Genomic DNA, 26,548 nt, shown 5'->3' on the forward strand with positions numbered 1-26,548 from the left:
TTTAATTTCCAACAAAACAAGAGTCTAAGAAGATGAGTTGATTGTGTCAAAGACTTAAAAAGATACCCAATAAGACCATCATTAAATGAGACAAATGGCTCCATAGTAATGTCCGCAATTCTAATCAAGATTCCATATATGATATTATACCACCTTCCAAATCCTCCATTATTTCCACATAATTTTCCAAATAATGCACAATGGAAGATAACTCATTAACGCTCAAACTCATCTCCCTCTTGGTCATCATTTCATTGGTAGCCGTTCTGGTTGCAATCTACCACTTTGTCACGGTTAGTTGGTGCTATGATCGTAGACGAAATCGTATCCCACAACACCATATGCATCAACAAAACCATCATCTGGATAACGAATACAGTTTGGAGAATTCAGTGGTGTTGCTCATCCCAGCCCACAAGCATCAAAAGGGGTCACGAGTAGTAGGTGCAAAAGAAGACGATGATGATGATGCCTTATGTTCGATTTGTTTGTGTGAATTTGAGGAGAATGAAGAGCTACGTACTTTACCAGAATGTTTACACTCTTTTCATGTGTCTTGTATTGATATGTGGCTTTATTCTCATTTGACTTGCCCCGTTTGTCGTACTGATGCTGTTCCTTCATCACAAATTTTGTTTCAGTTTTTGGATTCTGATTCAGATCATATAGAGGTTAGACATGAAGTTTCTAATAATGTTTAGATACCGGTTGGCAGATGCATAGTGTTTTAGTATGATTTTTTTTGTTGTAAGAAGAATGTTGAATTCTCTTAATTTATACATGATGACAACTAAAAAGATAAATGTTTAGATTTGGTTAAATGTTACATTTTGATGATTTATGAGAATTGAACAGTTTTGGTAGTGTAATAAAGACATCTTGATTTGCTTAGGGTTCATATAAATCATAAGACACCTACTTTTGCCCCAATATTCGTGGTTGACTTGCAATATGAGAACGCATAACACAAACATAAAAGGAGTACATTCTTCAATTGCTAGGAGATTTGACGGGATGTATTTGTAAATTTACATAGGAAACAATGTCTTTAAAACCATAAAATCGATTTGAAAAAACAAAGAATCAAAATGTGTAATTTTCAAATTTAAGAAGAAATGGTGCGTGGGCTTGTGAGAAGGGCCAATCGGACTTATACTTTGAACCCGGTTTTGGTTTTAAAAAAACCGGTTTTCTTTAAATTGGCTTTAAGTTATAATTGGTTTAATTTTTTCGGTTTTTTTGAAAGTTAAATTTTGTTAACAAACCAATTTTTCTGAGTAAAAACTGGTTCAGTTCGGCTTTGTCCGAAAACCTTTAAAAAAATTGGAGAGAAAACCGGTTTTCAGTTTTTTTTTTAATAATATTAAACCGACAGTTTAATTTTAATTGAAGAAAAACCGGTTTGAATTTATTGGACGAGTTGAAAAAAAGGGTTAGCTTTATGCACCCCTAGTAGAGCCTCAGAATTCGGAAGCTCCCATAACAATAAAACCCATAAATGTAATTAAATTTAGTTTTCTAAGCATGGTATAGAAATTTTATTCCTACCACATTTTAAACTAACAACATAAAAATAAGCTTAATTCATATATATATATATATATATATATATATATATATATATATATATATATATATATATATACATATATATATATATATATATATATAGAGAGAGAGAGAGAGAGATGATCATTATAGTTTCCTGAGAACCCGAGAACTAAAAGTCATTCGTTAGATAAAAAAAAGGATGATCAAGATGCTTTATGACATTTTTGTAAATAAATCAACGGGGGTACTGAAACAAAATGCTTTATGACATTTTTGTAAATAAATCAACGGGGGTACTGAAACAAAATTGAGTTGGAGGTATTTTAGGGATATAGATATTGACCCTGTTTAATCCAGACACCTTGTTCATGGATTTGAAAAAACAAAGAATCAAAATGTGTAATTTCCAAATTTAAGAAGAAATGGTGCGTGGGCTTGTGAGAATGGCCAATCGGACTTATACTTTGAACCCGGTTTTGGTTTTAAAAAAACTGTTTTTTTAAATTGGCTTTAAGTTATAATTGGTTTAATTTTATCGGTTTTTTTGAAAGTTAAATTTTGTTAACAAACCAATTTTTCTGAGTAAAAACTGGTTCGATTCGGTTTTGTCAGAAAAACCTTTAAAAAAATTGGAGAGAAAACCGATTTTCAGTTTTTTTTTTTTTTTTTTTTTTTTAATATTAAACTGACAGTTTAATTTTAATTGAAAAAAAACTGGTTTGAATTTATTGGACGAGTTGAAAAAAAGGGTTAGCTTGATGCACCCCTAGTAGAGCCTCGGAATTCGGATGATCTCATAACAATAAAACCCATAAGTGTATTTAAATTTAGTTTTCTAAGCATGGTATAGAAATTTTATTCCTACCACATTTTAAACTAAAAACATAAAAATAAGCTTAATTCATATATATATATATATATATATATATATATATATATATATATATATACACACACACACACATAGAAAGAGAGAGAGAGAGAGAGAGAGAGAGAGAGAGAGAGAGAGAGAGAGAGAGAGAGAGAGAGAGAGAAAGAGAGAGAGAGCTCATAGTTTCCCGAGAACTTGAGAACTAAAAGTCATTCGTTAGATAAAAAAAAATTATGGTCAAGATGCTTTGTGACATTTTTATAAATAAATGAACGGGGGTACTGAAACAAAATTGAATTGGGGATATTTTAGGGATATAGATATTGACCCTGTTTAGAGAACGTCAATCCAGACGCCTTGTTCCGAGTTTTGAAGATGATACCTTCTGGTGGATGATTTCTCTGTAAACCCGACTGCCATGGAGTTCGTCAATCTCCACTAGAAACCACATCACCGCCATCACCTCCTGTAAGACCTACACTATTGCCACCGTCATCGCCATCGTCTCCTATAAATTGACGATCTCTTTTCCTTCCTCCCTACATCGGTCTACTACTCTTCCAGTCAAAGATCTTCCACATCAACCTCCTTCCCTCTCCGTCGACCATCAACAATTCATCATTAATCACATGGTGAAGGTAATTTTCTTCTGATCATTGAATTTCTAGTTTTTGTTCGGTTCCTAAGATCCAAAAATGACAGCTAGGGCATATATCAGGTTTCAAAGTTTTGAATTCTCTACCTTGCTTTCTGCATATATCACGTTTCAATTGATCGATTTCGTTCCATGGATCAATTGATCTAATCCATGCCTGAGTCTCCTTTATGGTGACACACCTGCACCTCACTCACTCTCACTTCTTCCTCCATTCTTACAAACTCCTCTTAACCGCCGCTCCAGAACCTCGCCTTTGTCAATTCGGCGTCCATCACTGCCGCTGCCTCCTCGTCACAGATTGTGCTTCGTCACCGAATGAAACAAGGTTTGAAATTTGTTGCTTCATTTTCAATTGCATCTGTCTTTGTATGTATTTGTTCGTGTTGATTTTTTTTACTTAATTCGAGGTTCGTTAAACGAATTTTGTGCTTTAGAGTTTCCGGTAGGAAACCGGAGAGGACCAATGCAGATCTCTACAACGATTTACGGGAATTTATGCCCGATGTTGGGTTTCCTGACGGACATGTTCCTTCTTTGAAGGAGCTTTCGCACCATGGCAGGTTTAGTTTCTGTAGCATTATATTACTCTTCTTTATTTCTAATTCCTTGTTCTGCACTTGAATACATGTCTACTGATATGTATGCTTTACTTATCATGGAAAACATTCCTGATACTAGAAATTGCTTGCATCCTTAGTAACAAATGGTTAGTAGGAATCAGTAAAAAAAATTAGTAGAGCTGTGACATGATATGAGGGTGTTTATATATTTTTCTGTGAGGAAAGTCACTTCTTACCTGGGTAATCATGGAGATTCAATGGAAATTTATCATATTGGCTTAAGAAATCTGTATATCATTTGATTTCAGGTTATCTTCACACTGTATTAAAACATACATTTCATTAGAAAGAAAATTATATGCTTTATGGAAATGGCTTCTACTTGTTGAGAATTTTTTTGAATTATTCTTTTGTCCTTACATTACTATATAGGCAAGATCTTGCGAACCTTGTGAGAAGAAGAGGATACAAACTTATTAAAGAGCTTCTTGCAGCCTCACAATAGGTCAAAGTCAATGATTTTAATGTAGATGAGAGCTTGACTGATAATTAGGAAAATACCAATACTAAAGAAGATGAATCAACAGGTGTTTTTTTTTCTTTTCACTTTTTACAACATGGAATAAAGTTAAACTCAAAACTCTTCTTATTAAATCATTTGTATTAAAAAGATTTAGATGAGAATAGAGCAAAGTTGGCTGAAGCTGTGTTGTTGTCAAATGAAGAGACTTCCACTAAACCATCATTGTAGGAAAAGGTGATGAAATTTATTCAGAGTGGAGAACTTGAAGCAATTGAAGGCAAGTCATGTTAATGTGTAGATATACAATATATTTTGTCCTTTGACTCATTAATTATCTCCTTGCATTAATTTCATTACATTTTTAAAGATAAATTCAGCTTTAGGTGCTTTTTCATGTCCAGACTCTGCTAATTTAGCAAATGGTAGTGTTTTGTCACCCCAACTTGTACATTCAACATCTCAGTTGAGGTTTTCATTGTCATTTTTTTTACTTTTGAGTGGAACCCATTTCAATTTCTTAATTCGTATTCTTTGTAGAAATACTTTTACATCTTGTCGCCATATCTTATTAGCATCGCCAAGATGTAAGAATTGAGGTGAAGTTCCCGTGGATGAATCCACTGCAACTCAAACAAATACTTCAATCGACAAGTTTTTTTTCCCTAATTTGAAAAGTACCGATTTGATCCATTTAAATTTGTAGTTAGGTTTAGAATTGTACACTGATTAATCAGGTGAAAAATTACTATTTTATTTATTTATCAGAAGTGAGATTTGTTATTTAGTTCATCGAAAGCGAGATCTTACTATTTCGTCAATGATTATGTTGAATTTTGTTTTTTTTTGTTAATTCATTTTATTATCAATTAAAGATAAGTTTGAAATCGTGTTGAACTAGTTGAATTTTCCTGAATTGGTAATTGAGGTTTTTTTTTTTTTTGGGGGGGGGGGGGGGGGGGGGGGGGGAATTAGTTAGTCGTTTTGTAATTAACTTGTTATTGGAATTTGGTTGTAGATTAAACATGCAAATGAGTAATTTTTATTGGAGATCCTAACTTGCACCTTTCCTAACAAAACATCCTCAGGTAAAATCCATTTATCAGATATTGTGATTTAAAAGATGGGCAATAAAATGTCCATTTATCAGATATTGTGATTTACATGTGCATCACTTGTGATTCACATGTGAATCACTTGTGACACATGTGAATCATTTGTGATTTACATGTGAATCACACGTAATTCACATGTAAATCATCTTAATTTTTTTTTCTAACCATATAGTTTATGTTAATTGTTTCTATATTGAGCTTCAAGGATCACTTGTGATTTACATGTGAATCACTTGTGACACATGTGAATCATTTGTGATTTACATGTGAATCACATGTAAATCATCTTAATTATTTATTTTTTCTAACCATATAGTTTATTTTAATTTATTTCATTTTAGAAATATATCACAAGAGAATCACATATGAATTGCATGTGATTTATCACAAGTTAATCATATATAATTCACAAGTAAATCACAAGTGATTCACATATGAATTACATGTTATTTACATGTAAATCAAATGTAATTCACATGTAAATCACAAGTGAATCACATATGAGTTATTGGTTATTCATATGTAAATTACATATAAATCATATGCAATTCACATATGAATTACGTGTGATTTATATGTAAATCACAAGTAAATCACATACGAATTACCAAATGTAACTCACAAGTAAATTTCATATGAATTACATGTGATTCACATATAAATCACAAGTGAATCGCATATGAATTACGTCTATATACACACATGTGTTTTTGTGAGTTTTTCTTGCATTAAGCATTTTTTTTTTAATTTTTCTTGTAGGTTTGGAAGAATTTGTGGAAAATATTGAAGAGGTGAAAAATAATTAAGTAAAGAAAATATGGAAATCTTAACACGAAGACATGAAAATAATTTGAAATTTTGTAGTACTTTTTTTTGATATTTTCTTTTGTATCGAATAAAATACTTGTATTATTGTGTTCATAGATTATTAAATAAAGATGAATTTTTTATATAATTACTTACGAATATTATAGTATAAGAAAGATGCATATATGTACTTGAAAAATATGCATATATGCACCTAAAACTAGGGATGGGCAAAAGCGGGTACTCGACCAAATTGATAGGAACCGGAACCGGAACCGCCGGTTCCAAAAATATTGAAACCGGAACGCCTACACCGGTTCTTTAGATTTAAGAACCGGTCCCGGAACCGGTTGGAAGTAGTGTGGGCGGTCTGTCAGGAAGTCAGACCATCTCGAGACTCCAGATTTTGGAGTGAGTAAATGTGATCATATTGTAAGGGATTTGCTTATTTTTCCAGGTTTTAGAACCCTGCGAGGGTTGGATATGGTTGCCTTGGAAAGGCTAGAGTTTTGCTCGAGGTTGTAGTCAAGTGGTTTAAGTTGTTTGGCGTGTGAGGAAGAATAAGAAACGATTTCGAGGACGAAATCAAATTTAAGTGGGGGAGAGTTGTAACATCCCGTTTGAATGGAGTAATTAAATAATAAATCAGGAATCCCGGGAAGTAATTATTATGATTATTTTATACTAGTATAGCCCAAGATCGAATAATAATTAGTGGGTTGTTGGTTTCAAGGAGCCAAATGACAAGATTTGAATCTCCGGGGATTAAAGTATAATTTCCGGATTTATTTTGCAAAGGATTTTAGAAGCCAGGGACTATTCGATATTATTTGGATTTAAATTGAAAAGGATTTGTAGAGGGAGGGGTTGTTTGGTAAATTCAGACCTAATTGTAAAGATTTTCAGAAGCCAGGGTATGATTGGTAACTTTGAGTTCTTATTGTGAAAATATTTTAAAAGGCAGGGACTAAAGGAGTAAGTTTTGGGACTTAAACGGAAAGGCTTTCTTGGAGGGGGACTAAATGTGTAATATATGTATATATGCTGGAGGATGGATACGGGTGAACCTGTCACCCTATTTGGCCTTCATATAAATTCTTCCTAACCCCCATGCAGCCTAACCCTAACCCTAATATCATGTATCGGCCGCCACTCTCCCTCCAACCACCCTCCAGTCGTCACCCTTCCTCACCCACCTCCGGCGTCGCTTCCATAGCACTCCAGTGAACCACCAAACGACTGTTGCCGACGACGACGAAGACGAAAGCCGCATCGTTGAGGACCGCCACTGTTTCATCTATCATTGGCGAACTCAAGGATGCAAACCATGACAGCCCATTGTCGCCATCGAAGACGCTGAGTTGCCGCCATCTATGCTAGAACCGAAGGGTCATCGATTCGGGTACCTCTTGTCACCGTCGGATGACCACCTGACGGGTGTTGTTGCTGCCAATTTCGCTGCTGCTGCACGTTGTTTCGTTCAATGCCATCCGCCGCCATGGTCGCCGCCGCTGCTAGCTTCTTGTGCTGCTGCCTTTGCCACCCACCTCAGTGGGTGTTGGATTTATTTTCCGGGCATGATATGTGTGTCCGTGTATTGTGATGGGATGAGGCCGCCGGAGATCCGAAGAAACCACCACAGCCACCACTATAGGGTGGTGGTTGCCACCATCTGCCGCCGCCGGCCGCCTTAAGGTGGTTGCGTGTGTTTTTATGTATTTTAGGTGTGTGTGTTATTAGTATGTGTGTGTGTGTGTTTTTAGATGGTATTGTAATTGTAACAAATGGGATAATGGAAAGAAAGTCAAAACCACCACCGTAGGATGGTGGCTGCCGCCACCGGCCGCCGTGTCGGGTGGCGGTGTGCTTTGCATTGTGGTATTGATTCGTTGGGATGCTTGAAACCCTAATGGACTTAATGAAACTCTAGTGGGCTTATTGGGGCCCAATAAAGTCCTAATTGACTTAATAGAATCTTAATGAGCCCAATAAGGGCCAAAGTGACCAAGAGGCCCAACCATTTGATTAATGGGCTAATATTGGAGTGGAAGCCCAAATTAGGGTTTGGAAAACCCTAATGCCATGAAATCCTAATTTTGGGATTTATCGGGACCACATAGGAATTATTTCATAAACCTAAGCTATTAATTAATTATTAACTTAAAATATTAAATTAGAATCATTAGTAAATTAATCTAAGGCAAGAATAGACTTAATGGATTAAGTCCTTAATGGATTAAGTAGGAACACTTAACCCTAATCATCATTTTATGTGAAACCCTATTTTCACTTAGGCTTTGTGTTGGGCTATTCTATTGGGCTTTGGTAATTGGATTATTAATGGACCATCCAAGAATGATCATATGGACTAGAATATGTGATGGGCTTTAGGGTAAGGCCCATATGAGGGGTTGGGCCCAATTTGGAAAATTGGGCCATAGATGGGCCATAATTGGGACTTTATGATTATGTGATATTGGGCCATGGGAATTGGACTGGAATAATTGGATGGGCCTTAAGGAAAGACCATGTAGAGGTTTGGGCCCAATTTGGAAAATTGGGCCATATATTGGGCTTTAGCCCATTACTTGACCTTTAGACCTTTGGAGGGTGAGTTGGACTTTAGGCTTGGAACCCAATTATTAATTGGGTATTGTTTGATGTGGACAGTTAGGGAAGTTGTCAACAGCAGCTAGAGTTTTATCTGTAGGACTTCAGCAATGCCAGGTGAGTTATCCTCACTATGTCAACAGGGTCTAAGGCACCAAGGCCGACCCTCATGGATTTTATTCGGATTATCGCATGATATGCTTACTGATTTACATCCTGGTAGTTGGGATGGTGATATGATATGCTCAACGACCCTGTTAGGTCGGTATCCTGTTTACAAGATGTTGTTATGGTTAGAGATCTGCTAGATTGATTGACTGCTATATGCATGATATTGTTTGTATGTATCCATGTGCACATGATTGTTTATTTTGGGGTTGGGTTGAGGTGGTGTCCTGCTTTGTGCGGTTGAGGCCAACATACCTGGGGAGGTCCGGATAGGCTGTAGGCCCGTATGAGGTGGTCCAGTCATGCCGAAGGCCCGACGAGCGGTCCGGATAGGCTGTAGGCCCATAGGAGGCGGTCCAGTCATGCCGAAGGCTTGGGAGCAGTCCAGATAGGCTGTAGGCCCGTAGGAGGCGGTCCAGTCATGCTAAAGGCTCATTATGCATGTTGTTCTGTATTTGTATTGATATGATATTTGTTTTGGTTAGTATGGGTTGGTATTTTGGGGGTAACTCACTAAGCCTTCGAGCTTACATTTTTTTGTTTATTGTTTCAGGTATTTTTGATGAACGCGGGAAGGCAAGGTGTGATCGTGCACCTCCTTATATTTTCATGATCCGATTATGGGGATACTCTGATGCTTAAACTATTTTGAAAACAAATTGTAATAACTTAATGGTTTTAAATGTTTTAAAAAGTTTAAATTGGCTTGAATTTTACGGGTGTTACACACATTTAAGGAGTTTGCAAAATTAACAAAATCGATCAAAAAACAAAGACAACCTACAATTTTAATCATTTGAGGACTTGAAGTTTGGTTTTTGATTTTACATCCTGGTAGTTGGGATGGTGATATGATATGCTCAACGACCCTGTTAGGTCGGTATCCTGTTTACAAGATGTTGTTATGGTTAGAGATCTGCTAGATTGATTGACTGCTATATGCATGATATTGTTTGTATGTATCCATGTGCACATGATTGTTTATTTTGGGGTTGGGTTGAGGTGGTGTCCTGCTTTGTGCGGTTGAGGCCAACATACCTGGGGAGGTCCGGATAGGCTGTAGGCCCGTATGAGGTGGTCCAGTCATGCCGAAGGCCCGACGAGCGGTCCGGATAGGCTGTAGGCCCATAGGAGGCTGTCCAGTCATGCCGAAGGCTTGGGAGCAGTCCAGATAGGCTGTAGGCCCGTAGGAGGCGGTCCAGTCATGCTAAAGGCTCATTATGCATGTTGTTCTGTATTTGTATTGATATGATATTTGTTTTGGTTAGTATGGGTTGGTATTTTGGGGGTAACTCACTAAGCCTTCGAGCTTACATTTTTTTGTTTATTGTTTCAGGTATTTTTGATGAACGCGGGAAGGCAAGGTGTGATCGTGCACCTCCTTATATTTTCATGATCTGATTATGGGGATACTCTGATGCTTAAACTATTTTGAAAACAAATTGTAATAACTTAATGGTTTTAAATGTTTTAAAAAGTTTAAATTGGCTTGAATTTTACGGGTGTTACACACATTTAAGGAGTTTGCAAAATTAACAAAATCGATCAAAAAACAAAGACAACCTACAATTTTAATCATTTGAGGACTTGAAGTTTGGTTTTTGATTTTAGGGGAAAAAAATGAAAAACAGAAGAAATTAAAAGATAATAATAACAAAGAAGATTAAAAAAAACATTCATTTTCTAAAATTATTTTATTTTTGGGATTTTCTAGTTTGGCTTTTGTTGCCCACCCCAGAATCATCATGCAGTCTTTTCCAACTATTGAAATTTGAATTTATGTTGGATCAACTCGTTTTTGTTTTACATGTAAGCAATTAACTGATGTGTTTTAGCTTATAAGAAGTATGTGGGCATAAAGTGAAAACCACACAAAAAAATAAAATAAAAAATCAATAGTTTAATCTAATTTTTGTTCACAAACATCACAATTAGGTAATCATACAAACAAACATGATAAAAGCAGTATGTTATTAAAGTTTATTAGTCGTAAGAAACTTATATTATCCATCATTAACACATTAGTTGGTGCATTATATTTGATTGTAGATATAGCGAAAGAGAAAATCCAAAGTCAAAATCATTAAAATGGATTAGATAAACAACAGTCACATATACCCATATTTGCAAGGTGTGCTTGGCTTGTGTGCTTTCTTACATCAACCGACATCAACTTTACTAACCCTTTCCTTTTGCCCTTGGTAATCTTCCCTTCTTCCTGGTGTTTTCTTGTTTTTACATAAATAAACAAGAGTTTGTGAAATCTTGTGTGTGTCTCTTACATTCTCTAAATTGCACTGGTCATAGCTGGAGAGAGTTAAGAAAGAGAGAGTTTTCTTTTTTGAGTTAGAAATCCCACCTTCTAACATAAAGAATGGCCCACAAAAGGCCACCTTCTTGGCCAAAAAATTTCAGCTCTTAACTTGATAACTACTTTCTCTTATCCTCCCTCTTGGGGTCGATGTCTTTATAGATAAATACGCATTGTGAAAAGCAAAAACAATGTGAAATGTTATTGCCACCATTTGAATATCTCTTGCTATTAGATCATAAAATCTTTCATCATATGGATTCCAATTCCAGTTACCTTACCCCTTTCTTCATCACTATAAAGATTGTTAATTCTAGAGATTACGATTATGGGTGTCCAGTACCCATAGGGTCTTGGAATGCTCACAACACTGTTTCCAATTTAGCATTTTTTGTTCTCTCTCATTTGCTTGTTTTGGGTAAAAAGATTGCAAATTATCTTTGCACAAATCAAGTAATCAAAGAGGTCTCAAAGGTACTCTTGATCATATATGCAATGGTGTTTTACTTTGAAGGGGCCTTATGTGGTGCCCTGAGGGAAACTGTCAACAGGGAGAAAAGTATAAGTTACCTGATCGATATGATTCATTTAGCTCTGCATTCAACATATAGCGATGTAGCATATCAAAATCTTCATTAATTAAAAAATTGGTCTAGGAGTTGCTCCAACACAAACACAAAGTAGGAAAAAAGTAAAACAAACCTCATTCGTACACTGCCTAAATTAGCAATCAATAACGGAAATTTTGGGCTGTTCTTTAGAATTATAGACAATAATCAAAATCTTGGAAGATCTCCAATAACAAGAAATTATGTGAAGAATAAGCAAATTGTACTTGTACAAGAGAGATGAGAGATAAAAAGCACCAATTTCTGAACGGGAGTAATACAAACCCTAATTATGATAACATGAAGTAATTGCAGAATTACATCAATTTGCATGGGCCAAATACTTTTCAAACTGTTAGCAGTTAACTTAAGAGTCACAAATAAAAAGGGTCAAGTTTCAAATATCCCATAAAAGTAAACGAAGAAGATAAAAATAAATTACCAGGAACATGGGAACTTTTTCCCAGAATAAAATTCCACCGATCAGAAATATCCGAATAGAAAGCGGTGGTGTAAAGGGGGGGGGGGGAGGAGATAACCTGGTGCAGTTATGTGGACATCCATTCCTCATCTCCATCGTTCATGTGTAAAAGAGAAAGAGGAAGAAGATATTGGTGTTGTGATTATCGAAAGAGGAATGTCTGATTGTACGCCTGAGAAGGAAACAAGTGTATCTTAAAAAGTGTGATGGTGAAAATAGCGTCTTCCAACAGACGTGACGGGTCAAGTGGAAGCATATACACGTGCTGTACGCGCTACCAAAAAAATAGGTTTTTCTTATATATATATATATATATATATATATATATATATATATATATATATATATATATATATATATATGGAGAGAGAGAGAGAGAGAGAGAAAGAGAGAGAGAGATAAGTTCAAATATTTTTGGCAACTATTGTGTGCATGTATGCACCAATGAGAATTGAGGAAATAATAATTCATTAAATAATTCATTTAAGGGTAATATATTAATCTTGACATATTTAATTATGGTAGATAATTAATATAACAAAACTATAATGGAAATTACACATTATTACTATTTTATTAATTAAGGAAAAGAATAATTTTCTATAAATAAGCACAAAACGTATATGACCATATCCTTCTAAACCTAGACCCAATTTTCTTCTCACCGCCGATCGCCCTCCTCTACCAGTGTGTTTGTGTACTTAAGATGTTGTTGTTGAGTTCCATTCGGTCCACACTCTCGAGCTTCATCAACCAATTTTGGTTTCAAACCATCTACAAAACCCCCAAATTGTGCCCAGAGATTGGATCTCAATAGCAAGTTGAAAGTTACACTGATTATTTTCAATGCTTATGTACTACAAATATGAATCTGTCATTCAAACTCAAGCGACAACAGTCATCCACACTTTCAGATGTGAAAAAAATACAGAGCAGACAAAAAAGAATTATCCAACACCATCTTATCGATGTCAAACCTCTTCAAGAAATATCGAAAGTCCACCCCACTTTCAGATGTTTCATGAATCGATGCAGATTTTGTGTTATATGGTGCAATTTTTGATTCTTGATCCAGCTACAACCAAAGTTTAACCAATCAATTTTGCAACATGTAAGCCTCATTTAACCTATGAATTTTGCAAGAGCATCGATTACTGTCCATACATTTCTTCTTCTGATAGATTATTGGTATTTCTAGTTTTTTTTTTCTTTCATTTTTTGTGTAGCAATCCTTGCCCGCCAACTGTTCGCTAAAATGGTTGAATGAAATTTTTTGTCCATTTCCGTTGACTCTTCATCACTCTTTTACTTTATTTCAATTTTTGTATTTGTACATATAAATATAAAAAGCTATTTTTATGTATTTTGAAGGTATACATCAAATATCTTAGTGCAGTTGTTGACCCCCTTCCAACCATCCATACTTAGGTAAGTTTTAAGAATGTGAAGACTTCATATTTTTTTATTATGTTGTTGTTCCTGTAGTTTAATTATCACCGCCTATTTAGGAAAGCTTACCATGTGGCTGGAATTCCAATTTCTATTGTCCCCCGTATTGTATTTTTGAAATCTTAAATTATATTAGCAGTAAATACAATACCTTTGAATGTATTCTATGTATTCTATCAAAATGTATTCTACCAGAATAAAATCGATGTATTTTGTCAGAATGTATTATATGTATTTTGTCATATTCTATGTATTCTACCATAATATATTAAGTGATAGTTAATTTCAAGTAACATGTTTTAAACAATTATTGGTTTTTGTTGTATTTGTGATAGGAATGGCTGGAAGAAGACGTTGAAGACCTAATAGGAATAACTTGAAGAATGAATAAAGTTTGATCATACTCACAATTTAAGAATGTTGTTTATTTTTTAAGAATTTAATCATTTTTGTTGATATTCTTTTAGAATATGTATAATTATATTAAATTGTATATAGATTTTAGTTTGTAAGAATATATATGAATTTGTATTTAAGTTCGAATGTATAAGAATATATTAGAATGTTTGTTATTTTTCAACATCTGATTCAAGAATTTTGTGTTTTCTTCAATAATATTCTATTAGAATAAAACTATGAAAGAGTATCATTCTAACAAAAAATATTCTGACAGAATAAAAATCGGTAAAAATTGAAATTGAATTAATTAAAAAATTCAGATTTTTTCTTTTAAATTAGGAGAATTAATCATCCCTAAAAATATGAAAATTTCCTTTTATAAATGTAGTTAATTGTCCAAAATACCCTTTTGCTAAAAATTGTGTGATTATATGGTACATGTTACCCCATTGTAATATCATACACTCTCAAATCATGTCCATTGATTAATTTCATCCGTTGGTCCAGATCTGTACATTCTGGCACACAATACTTAGTAAAAACAAAATAACCTAAGCCTATATATATATATATAATGTTAGATTTTTTTTTGGTTGTCCCGAGCATTTAATGATATTTAAATCCTGAAGACCAATCATTTTTCTTTGCCTAGATACATTAATTTGTACTTAGAAATTTGACTTCTAGTCTTAAAAAAAGTTTTAAATAACTTTTGCTGTGTAATACATATAAAATTTAAGGACAGATTCTTAATTATTTGTGGCAATGGGTTTCCCCTTCCAAACTTTATTTTTTTTTATTTTTTACTGTGCCAAGTGAACGTGTTATTTTAAAAATTATCTCATATGAAGTGTCAAATCAGTTATCAATTAAAAATGCATTAATTAATTACCAACTTTATAGTAAATCCATTTTGACTTCAAATCGGTTACCAACTTAGAAAAAATTTAAAACAAACAAACTTCAAACCCTGTTTTGAAAAAAAAAAAAAAAAACCCTTCAAGTTCCATGTTGTAACAAAAGTTTAGTTGGTCTTGAATACAAGGAATTATAATGCATGTGATTTTTTATAGATCAAAATGATAAGATATAATCCACTAAGCCTTTCAATGACTTCTGAGACGACCCACCTTCATCAAGAGAGAGATTTACCTTCTCTTTGAGACTAATTATTCTCTCCCGCATTTCTTCTCCTTCTTTATCCACCATTACTCTTTGAAGCACCATTTGAATCCCCACCCTGTCAAACCCATCCTCCAGTAAAACACCAATCTTCCATACATCACTCACATATCTTGCGTTTAATGGTTGGTCGCCAAAAGAAGGAGAACAAATCATGGGAACTCCTTCACATATGCTCTCCAACGTTGAATTCCATCCACAATGACTCCAAAAACACCCGGTTGCTGGATGAGCTAGTACGTCTTGTTGAGGAGCCCATTTCACTATGCGTCCCCTATCACCCACTCTTTCTAGGAACTTTTCAGGCAATGACTCGACCCATTTTGAACCAGGAACTACCCCCGGTCTAACCACCCACAAAAATGGGAAACCCGTATTTGCTAATCCATGAGCAACTTCTTGAAATTCTGATTCACTTATATGTGCAATGCTCCCAAAGCTTATGTATATTACTGACTTGGGGGCTTGGGTATCTAGCCATGATAGAACAGTTATGTCTTGTTCGATTAAGCTGCTTGAGGATGCCGAGAAGTACTTATGGAAAGGACCTAAGGCGAAGTTTGGAACTGAAAATTCTTGCCGAATGGTTTCTAGTGCAGGTTCTTCGAGTTCTTTGAATGTGTTCCAAATGAGACCTGATGAAGCCTTCATATGGCTAAGCATGTCCGTGACAAGGTTCCTCATACTTTCTGGGTTGGTTGTCATCTTTGAGACGTCTTTGAATTTCATAACTGGATATTCCGGCACCGATTCCTCATAGTTTGAATCTGGAAATGTTCATACAAAAGCTAATCTATTAGGAGCCTACTTAAATACACGACTATTGATGTCTTATTATTGATATTCTCAATCAATATATTTGTACATTTATGTAAATTTGATGAGAATATGACTAATTAAGGTAATTAACTTTTTGGTTTGTTCACGTCTGGGTAACTATTTTTTTGTACACATCTAGGTAACGAACTTTTTCAAAAGTGTTCACATATGACCATTATGACCTGCTGTAGGAGGTTACAACCGGTCATAATGGTCATATGTGAACACTTTCAACAAGTTCTTTACCTAAATGTGTATAAAAAATAGTTATCCAGATATGAACAAAATGAAAAGTAAGAGTAAATTACATGAATGGTCCCTGTGGTATGGGGGAATTTGTGTGTTTGATCTCTAACTTATTTTTTTTTTAACTTGGATGGTCCATACTGTTTATTTTTGTTGCACTCTTGGTCCTTGCTTTACCTAAAAAGACTATGTGAGCTTGTTAATTTATTTTTTAATTAATTTTCTTATATATATATATATATATATATGTATATATATATATATATATATATATATATATATATATATATATATATATATTTATATTTTGCATATTTAAAAAAATTAACAGACCCTACATAGTTGTATCTCCTCACCCTAAACCTAAAACCATATTTGAGAAATGTAATATGGGTCCCACCGATCACCATCCCATCTCTCACTCCCCAACTTATATTTCGTTTCCATCTTTAGTGACATCGACGTCTTCATCATCCATTCTTTTTTTGGTCATTCAACTCCGGCGAACCAACACCACAAAATATGGAAATGAAATAGAAGTTGTGATACATTGGGTTGTGGTGGTGGAAAATTCGATGAAGAGACAATGAGTTGTAGTGTTGGTTTATCGGAGTTGAAGGACCGAAAAAAAAAGGATAGTGAAGGCATCAATGTCACTAAAGGTAGAAAGGAAATAGAAGTTAGGGAGCATGAATGATGAGATGGTGACGGGTAGGACCCAAATTAAATTTCTCAAATGTGGTTTCAGGTTTACGGTGAGCAGATATAGATACGTGGGGTCTATTAATTTTTTAAAATATATTATTAATTTTCTTAAATATATAAAATATAAATACATAAATAAGAAAATTAATTAAAAAATTAATTAATAAGGGCACGATAGTCTTTTTGGGTAAGACGGATGCCAAACGCGCAACAAAAATAAACAGTAAGGACCATCCGAGTTAAGAAAATAAGTTAATGAGTAAACACACAAATTCCTCCAAACCACAAAGACCATTCGTGTAATTTACTCTTATTTTTTGTTTTGTTCATTTTTGGGTAACTATTTTTTTGTGCATATCTAGGTAACGAACTTGTTTAAAGTGTTTGCATATGACCATTATGACCGGATGTAACCTGCTACAGCAGGTCATAATGGTCATATATGAACACTTCAAAAAAATTCGTCACCTAGATGTGTAAAAAAAAATTAACCAGATGTGAACAAACCAAAAAGTTAATTACCTTAATAAATCATATTCCCAAATTTGATTAGATTTTATATATTTTTATAAATGGTGAAATAAGTAAAATGAGAGATTTAAAGAAAGTGACATAGATCAAACCGGATGAAGATGTGAAAACCCACAAAAAATCCTCTAGATAAATTATAAATATTTTTTGAGTTATACAAGTTTTGTTACATAGCAAGGGGTGAATTAAAAACTAGGAGTTTTTATAATAATATTATACTTTATTTATGGTGAATTAAAAACTAGGAGTTTTTATATATTTTTTATAATTTTTTTGATAATATATTTGATTTTATAAGAAATTAAACAAATTAAAAAGAAAAGAAAAAAAAGAGAGAAAATATTGACCTTTAGCACAAGTGCAAAACCTTAAAGAGTTCAAGACACCTCTCATATTTTAATTAATTTTAATTAATATAAAGGTTTTATATTCATCAAAAGTATCACAAGATTGCTTCATATTTTGGAAGATTAAAGTCTTTAAATTATTTTCCATAAACAACGGTTATTAAAATAAGAATAATGTAGACAAATATCAGATCTAAACATTTTAAAATAAATTTATTCAATGCAAATCTAAAGGCTTAGTCTTGGATCACTCATTATTTTACTTGCAAGTTGCAAAACCATCTTTATGATTCATATTTGATTGGAAAGTGGATTCTTCATAAAACATGAAATGTCATTGGTTTTTAGTGTTAAATCAATTTTTATAATCATTATAAACTAATTAAAAATTAAAAAGGTGGAAATGAACAGTAAAAAATTGGATTTCATAATTTTGTCACATTAGTTTTTTTATATTAGAAAGTTTCGTTCTTAACCAGTTTTAAAGTTTGGACACGTGACTTTTATATACTGACATGTTTGATCTCTATTCTTTCGTATATTTCCATTTTTCGCTCTGAGACTTTTTGAGTTTTATATTTTCGTCACAGTACTTTCATATATTGACAGTTTTACTTTTTAGTGTTTTTGGGTTTTAAACTATGCTCACAAGACTCTCATATATTTTGCATATTTGCTCCTTAAACTTTTATAATTATTCAAGTTCGGCAAGATACCTCTTATATCTACTAACTTATAATAGTTTTTTTTAACAAATATTCTAATTATTTATACTTAATAAATCTGTAATAAATTATCAACACAAATACAATTACGTATTACATTAATAAATAAATAATCACCCAAAAATATAAAGGGATAACAATAAAAATTATTGTAATTTTATAGTTTTTTATAGTATAAAAATAAATTAAATAACTATCAACAAAATATCAATTATATATGTTGCCAAAAGTATTATAGACTATATCGACTCTGCTAAATTATAGTCGATACTAGTTGTAGATGATTTGTGGTTATCATGTTCCCTTATATTAGAAAAAATCATCATCAATATTGAGGTGATCTTTTAAGCCTAGTTATAATATATTTATATAATAAATAATATAAAGATGATATAGTTATAGATACAGTTATTTTTAATTTAGATTTTCAAGCAGAACTGCAAAAGTTTAAAGAACATTAAATCTTGGAGTATGAATAAAGGTGGAAGAAGAAGAAGAAGAAGTAGAACCGACCTTGTTTTGTAAGGTTAAAGTAACCATTTTGAGAGGAAAAGGGTAAAGCGCCCCAAGCAAGGATGCAAGCTGGACTGCTTGTTCGGATGACCATCCGAGGGAGTTTAACGGAGTCTGCCACCGCCTGCGTGAAACAAAATACAGCATCTGTAATCAGACAAGCAATCGATCCCTCACCGTATTCCGCCAACAACCCACCCAGACACTCCCGAAACGGTTCCACACAGCTTCTGTTAAGGTACTTCACGAAATAGGCGGGGTCTGCGTCTACCTTCGTTGCCAATTGGCTTTCAATCTCAAAGAATCGGTCCGAGATGGATTTGAAGGTAAAGTGAGGATAGTTTGAATGATTGGGGGAGTTGTATTCGGTGTGTATGATGGTGATTTTAAAACCTTGGGTGTGAAGAATGTTTGCTAACTGAAGCATGGGATTGATATGACCTTGGAAAGGTAGGGGAAACAATATGATTCTATTTCTCCGGCGAATTTCTGTCGACTGTGTGCACCGGAGATTGGTATCGCTTACATTGGTTTCCATGTTCATGTTCAGGGATCGAGGCAAGACTTGGGAGATATCTCTATTTTTCTTACTGAATCCTTTCTAAATTTATTTTGTAGCATGTGTCAGTCCACTGTCCAAGTATCCAAACTGAATTTGATAACTAAATTATACCTTACACATGTGATCTCATTGGACCCGATCCAAATAATACCAAAACAAAAACAAAACTACAAAAAATGTTACCAGAATCAAAGAGAATGCTTTTGGTTCTGTCTTGAAGACATGATTTTATGGTCCTATTTCTCCATCTCGGTACCGATCGTTTAATCTTAAAGGCAGGACGTCGATGTTAGTTGGTTTATTTACGAATATACGAACATTGGTTTGGTGTTATAAAGAAAATATGTGTTTAAAAATATATGTACGTTTTTTAGGCTGTGTTAAAGTTAAAAATAAGTTGTTGAGAAAATACTAACCAGCCCATTTTCAACAAATGCTTGATTTTTTTCACATGGGTCTCCATTTTAAGCAAGTCGGGTTGGATGATTCCTGTTCGGAGATGTGCGAACCGGGTTTCAATTTGAGTCACTATTTGGATTTTTCTTCAAATTGTTCACAAAATAAATATACTACATACAAAACTTTTAAGTTCAATTTAAAGAAAGTTATTTCATTATAGTTGAAAAGATAAAATTTATTTACATAAATTGGGGTGGGACATTTATTTGTTAGTAAATGGTGCACTTGAGCAAAACTGAAACCGAAACCATATTAAAAATCAACGGTTTAGGTTTTTGTTTTTCAAAAACCGAAATTTCGGTTTGCATTCGTTTTTGCATATGGTAAAACTGAAAGTAACCGAACCGATATATATATATATATATATATATATATATATATATATATATATATATATATATATATATATATATATATATATCCAAATCAATAGAAATGCATAAAAATTTGGAAACCCTAAAACCTAAAAAATCAATAGAAATACAACGATGTTCCCTATGGTCTTCTTGAAATTCCATGTTTAGTAGTAAAACTTTTTATTTAATTTGGACAAGTACCCCATCTTAATCTCTTCCAGTTCCTAAACCATTTCTGGTCATAGATCAAGTTTTCGATGCCACCTTCGGTCACCATCTCCGATCACAGATCCATGACCAAAGAAATGAGAATCATAATCTGAAACACAATCACTGACATCAAAAAAGAAAACAATATTTCCATCCCCAGCCTATAAAAATGGTAATTCTCCTCTCAATGTCGCCTCAACCAAACACCAACACATGTATAAACAATTGTGCATAAACCGACAAGAAAGATAGATAACAAGATGATTTCTTTATTCATGTGGGTTTCAAGGCGAATTTTTTTAGACGGAGCTCTTGAGTTGTTAAGCATGGCTTTTTTTCTCTCTTCCAACATATACTGCAACTCCAACTACCCAATCAGTGTTCTTAATCACACAGCCTCTAAGAAGTAATAACTATATTTGAAGGGCCAAGAGAGAGACGTTTTCCATCAATCTCCATGTTAGCTTGGAAACCGTATATATTTCGATTGGGTTTCTCACACTTGATTAACCCACTGATTATATCCTTTTCATGGATTCGTGAAAGGGTTTCTTGTTTTGTATAACGGGTCTTCAAATTTGATTCCCTGTCTAGGTTTATAGTTTGGACATAAGCAACCCCAGTTGGATCACTCGTTGTGCCATAACATCGGCATTTGTAAATCCGTGGGGGCTCGATTCCCAGATTAAAACTTATGGGTTTTGTTGCATCGACCACCGTTGGATCTTCATCTCGTTCTTGCCGCCTTCAAACCTTAGATGCTCGGTTTACTAGAAACGAAATCATCATCTGCAACACCCCAATTCTGGTATGATATTTATATATTTATTTTTCTTCAAGTTTTAAGGGGAACTCGACGAGTCAGTTGCTGGACTCGTCGAGTAGAGTCGGGATTTCGAGCACGTTTAAGTTGGCGACTCGACGAGTCCATATTCCGGACTCGGCGAGTCCGCCAGTCTGGATGAAACCCTAATTTTAAGGGTTTGCACCCTATTTAAACAACTTTTGGGGCCTCAAGTCAGCCCCCATCACCCCTCAGAGCATCATTCTCGAAACCCTAGAGCCCTCTTTGCATTTTTGTGTGATTTTGGTGTGTTCTTTGAAGATCTTGAGAGAAAAAGGAAGGTAGATCAAGAGGAGAAGAAGGAGATCCTAGATCCTTGAGGAATTTTAGAAGATAGTAAGGTATATCTTGACCCTTTTCTGTTTCTATGCTTAAATCCCCTTTTTGAAGCCATTAAAGCCATTCTTGAACCATTTCTTGGCTTAGTAGTAGCATAGACGACTCATGGAGTTGATTAGCCTTCGGATCTAGCTAGGTTTGAATTCCAGAAGCTTAGATCTAGCACCTTTATGGAGCCTTTTTGCATGAAAGCTCTAGATCTACTCTTATAGTGTGCTTTGAACCCTAAAACCTTCATTTGATGTTATTTACACGTAAAGTTGGAAACTTTACGTGTTAATCAAGTCCCAGGAACCCAGATCTATGAATGGAATGGACTGGTTTCAAGCATAATCGAGTATATAGTGTTTGCATGTATACGACTCGGCGAGTCGAGTAACGAGTCCCCTGTTTTTCCCTTTTTCGAGTTATGCCGAGTGGAACCAGTGAGTGAGAGAAGGACTCGGTGAGCTAGAGGGTTAGACTCATTCGTGGAAGAACGCGACGAGTCAATGCCCTGACTCGGCGAGTCCAAGGCCATCTTCATGCCTCAAGAACAGACCCGACGAGTTGTTCATACAACTCGGCGAGTCACAGCTAGAGTGTTCATCTGATGAAGGAGAACTCGACGAGTTGTTCATACAACTCGGCGAGTCGGATGCAGATTGTCGGGGTGTTAGTAACAAAGAGGAACTCGTCGATTTTGTGCCAAAACTCGACGAGTAGTAGCGAGTAGAAACAAGAAAGTAAGAGTAAGGACTTGACGAGTTGGTGACCCAACTCGACGAGTCAGGTCAACTAAATATTGACTTTGACCGTTAGGTTGAGTTGGACCAGGGGTAAGAGAGTCATTTTACCCTCAGTATTATTATCAGTATTTGATTGAGGGTGCTTATGGAAATTGTAGCCGGGGTGAAACCGGAGCCGCAACAGACAGATTCCGGAGCAGTCCTTTCAGCAGCTAGACTACAAGGTGAGTTTCCTTCCAGTAGGAATGGGTCTACGGCCACAATGTCGGCCCGTTTAGTTAGCAATAGTTTCGGACCTCGGTCCGATGCAGTAGTTAGGGTGCTTGATGTCTTTGTGATTCAAGCATGTTTGGTGTTATGTGTTCCGAACTTTGTTCCGATGCAGTATGCAGTATATGTATCCATGTTAGTTGATATGTTTATGCTTTGTTATGTTCAGTCAGTTCCGGACTTCGGTCCGATGCAGTTAGTTCCGGACTTCGGTCCGATGCAGAGGGCAAGGCCCTGGTTAGTTTCCGGACTTCGGTTCGATGCAGTGGGCAAGGTCCAGTAGATGCTTTATATGTTATGTATGGTATGTGGTAGTTTGGGGGAGCTCACTAAGCTTTGTGCTTACAGTTTTCAGTTTTGGTTTCAGGTACTTCCGCAAGTAAAGGGAAGAGCTCAGGATGATGGCATCGCACACACCACAACTTCAGTCTTTTTCCTGGGAGTTTGTTTTGATTCATAGTTTGATTTGGCACGAATGTTCATGACATTTTATTATGGGTTGAGATATTTGACACATGGTTTTATGATGTGACGATCAGTATATGGTTTTTTGTTATTATTAAAACAAAAAATTTTGGGTCGTATTTTTGGATGTTACCAGTTGGTATCAGAGCCTTGGTTTGAGGGATTCGGGCACACTCTCGGGTGTGTGTGAACTCGAACTAAGGAAGTGGTAAAATGTTTTCAAAAGAAAAGAGTTTTAGAAAAGTGAAAATAATTATTAGAAAGAAAAGAACTTTGAAAAGAGAAAAGGGCTGTGGTGCATGCGATCAGCCGGGCTCAAGTAAGTACTCCCAAATTACCTATACAAGTTTATGTTATGAGTTATCAGTTTCAGTTTCAGTAGAACAACATGCTAGAATAGGACTAAGGTCTAGGTGGATGCCTTATGTGCCTGCTATATGTGCTTCATCTTTATGAGAATTTCATACTAGTTGAGTGGGCAACAGTAGGACAGCCTGTTTAGGTTATGCCTGATATCATGAGCTTAACATTGTATGCTAGTATAGGTCCTTGTTATGAGGATAGAGTTGCTTGAGTAGTTTTCTGTGTCTGAATGCTGCTTGCTTTGTGCTTTATGGGGCTCTGAGTGATGAGAGTTAGCCTTTAGGTGAATACGTCACGTCACATGTGAACAAGGTTGAATAATCTCAGAGTGCTAGATTTGGCCCTATTGCGCAGCTCTGGTATGAGTCTGACCATAGTAGGGACGGGTCTTTACTCAAAGGATTATCTGAGCCTCGCCACATGTGATGGTATTCAGGTAATGGCTAATTGGCATTACAAGGAGGCCCTCAGCAGCTGAGGACTGGTTTGGGTGGAGTCAGAAGTTCCCTAGGGCAAGCCTAGGAAGGTAGTATCAGAGATCAATAGTTGTAAAGTGACTTGGTAGAGTCAAGGAAGTTCTTGAGGAAAGTACGGATAGATGTGGAAGGTAGTATGAGCCCGTACTACTGAAAGAAGAGGATCCGTACTCAAATCAAGAAAGATGATATGAGATCAGGAAACTTGTGATAGTAGTGATCCCTCGAGATATATATGATCCTGAAGTTTATTTTGATGTGTTTTCAGAATGGTGGTATTGCGTCCTCGACCAGCAGTCGGCAGTTCAGGTGCCGAAGGGGGATCAAGATCAGACCCAGAGGCCGGGAAGATGGATGAGCAGACTAGGGAGTTTCTCTCTTCAGAGATTACTCGCACCATACTTGAGCAGACTCCTATGATCTTTGGTTCGATCAAGGAGGGTATCTTGGAGTTGATGGACGAGAGATTGAGCACTTTCCGTGCTGAGGTAGTGGCCATGATGGGGTCGCGCACGCTTACCTTCAGGGAGTTCCGTGCATGTGGAGCTCCAGATTACCACGGGGCGCGGGACCCCATTGCGAGTACCAGATGGTTGGCAGATGTGGCCAACGCATTCCGCACGAGCAGATGTCCCGAGGGGCACAAGTTCAGATTGGCGTCCTGTCTTCTGAAGGACAGGGCACAAGATTGGTGGGAGGAGGTTGGTCATGCCATTGGGGATGACGCAGCTTTGGATGCCATGACCTGGACAGACTTTTATACCAGGTTCAGAGCTAAGTTCGCACCGGTTATTGAGGTGCAGCAGTTAGCACGTGAGTTCCAGGAGTTGACTCAGACTACAGAGACAGTGGCGGAAATTACCGCCAAGTTCAGAGAGAGGGCACTTCTCGTTCCTCAGTACGCAGCTAATGAGGAAATGAAGAAAGCCCATTACCATGAGATGCTGCGGAGTGATATCCGCCAGTACGTGAGCCGGTCCAGCTGTAAGACGTTGGATGACATGATTGCTAGGGCGAGAGAGAGAGAGAGAGAGAGAGAGAGAGATTTACCTTGAGATGGAGAGAAAGAGGAAGCCGAAGGCGGCTCCAGGTTCAGGGAATTCGGGAAAAAAGCCCAAGGGTTCAGATCACAGAGCTAGGAGTCAGCAGAGCCACACTCGGTGTGGCAAGTGTGGGAGATTTCACGATGGGGCGTGCAAGGCAGGGAGTGCTGGATGCTACAAGTGCGGCCGGACTGGGCATATGAGCAGAGATTGTACAGCCACTACTACCACCGTTGCGGCATCATATCTGATTTGTTTCCAGTGCAATCAGAGGGGACATAAAAAGTCTAAGTGTCCGAGTTTAGCGGCTGCGGGGAAGGTGTCAGCACCTGCTCCTGCTACTTTGAGGATTTCAGATGGCCGTCAAGGCCGAGTCGAGACGCCGGTGGCGAAGAGTAGGGCTTTCCAGCTGACAGCAGTAGAGGCGCGAGCGACTCCTGATGTGGTGGCGGGTATGTATTTTTCCCTTATCTCAGTATTTATTTTTGATTGTTTCTTATGGTTATATGTTTTGTATAGGGTCGTTCTCGGTGAACGACATTTCAGCTACAATATTGTTTGATTCTGGAGCTACCCGATTATTCGTCTCTCTTGCACTTAGCAAGAGGTTTAGCAGACCTCCAGGGGAGCTAGATTGTCCACTTGAGGTTGAGATAACAGCTGATAGGACCGTTAGGGTTGCAAGGGTTCACAGAGGGTGTTCCCTACAGTTATTCGATGAGCAATTTCCGGTGGACTTGGTCCCTATTCCCTTGCGAGGGAATAAGGTCATAGTAGGCATGGATTGGCTGAGCCCTAATGGGGCGGTGATAGGTTGTGAGCTACATTTGGTGAGGGTTCACACTCCCAGTGGGGGAGAGTTAGTGATTCAGGGCGAGAAGCCACAACGCGGACCAATTCTGTGTTCAGCAGCGAGAGCAAGACGCTACTTTCAGCAGGGTTGCCTTGGCTATATTGCCTATGTTTTAGATGCCCGAGAGAAGGGCAAGATGACAGTTGATGATGTTTCGGTGGTGCGAGATTACCCGGATGTATTTCCGGAGGATTTACCGAGGATACCTCCTGAGAGACAGGTTGAGTTCGGGTTTGATCTAATCCCTGGTGCGGCTCCGATAGCTAAGGCACCGTATCGGTTGGCTCCCCTAGAGATGCAGGAGTTGTCTACGCAGCTGCAAGAGCTGCTAGACAAGGGATTTATCAGGCCGAGCAGTTCGCCCTGGGGTGCACCGATTTTATTCGTGAAGAAAAAGGACGGGT

The 26,548-nt window shown here is 36.3% G+C and overlaps 2 protein-coding genes across 2 annotated transcripts; one reads left to right on the plus strand and one right to left on the minus strand.

The window, feature by feature from the left end:
* The first annotated feature begins 200 nt into the window (after nt 1–200).
* Nucleotides 201–4,145, plus strand: LOC145090040 (RING-H2 finger protein ATL1-like). The gene is made up of 3 exons (XM_079028400.1): nt 201–671; nt 3,949–3,962; nt 4,073–4,145. The coding sequence occupies exons 1-3, from the start codon at nt 201–203 to the stop codon at nt 4,143–4,145; spliced, it is 558 nt and encodes a 185-aa protein (XP_078884526.1).
* A 10,949-nt stretch (nt 4,146–15,094) lies between these two features.
* On the minus strand, nt 15,095–19,916 carry LOC145088448 (UDP-glycosyltransferase 76B1-like). Its single transcript, XM_079026805.1, has 2 exons — nt 19,177–19,916; nt 15,095–16,057 (listed from the first exon to the last, which is right to left on the minus strand). The coding sequence occupies exons 1-2, from the start codon at nt 19,718–19,720 to the stop codon at nt 15,183–15,185; spliced, it is 1,419 nt and encodes a 472-aa protein (XP_078882931.1). The 5' UTR covers nt 19,721–19,916; the 3' UTR covers nt 15,095–15,182.
* Between the last annotated feature and the right edge of the window lie 6,632 nt (nt 19,917–26,548).

Source organism: Lactuca serriola, chromosome 2 (assembly GCF_051521515.1).
Source record: "Lactuca serriola cultivar US96UC23 chromosome 2, Lser_US96UC23_V15, whole genome shotgun sequence".
NCBI lineage: Eukaryota > Viridiplantae > Streptophyta > Magnoliopsida > Asterales > Asteraceae > Lactuca > Lactuca serriola.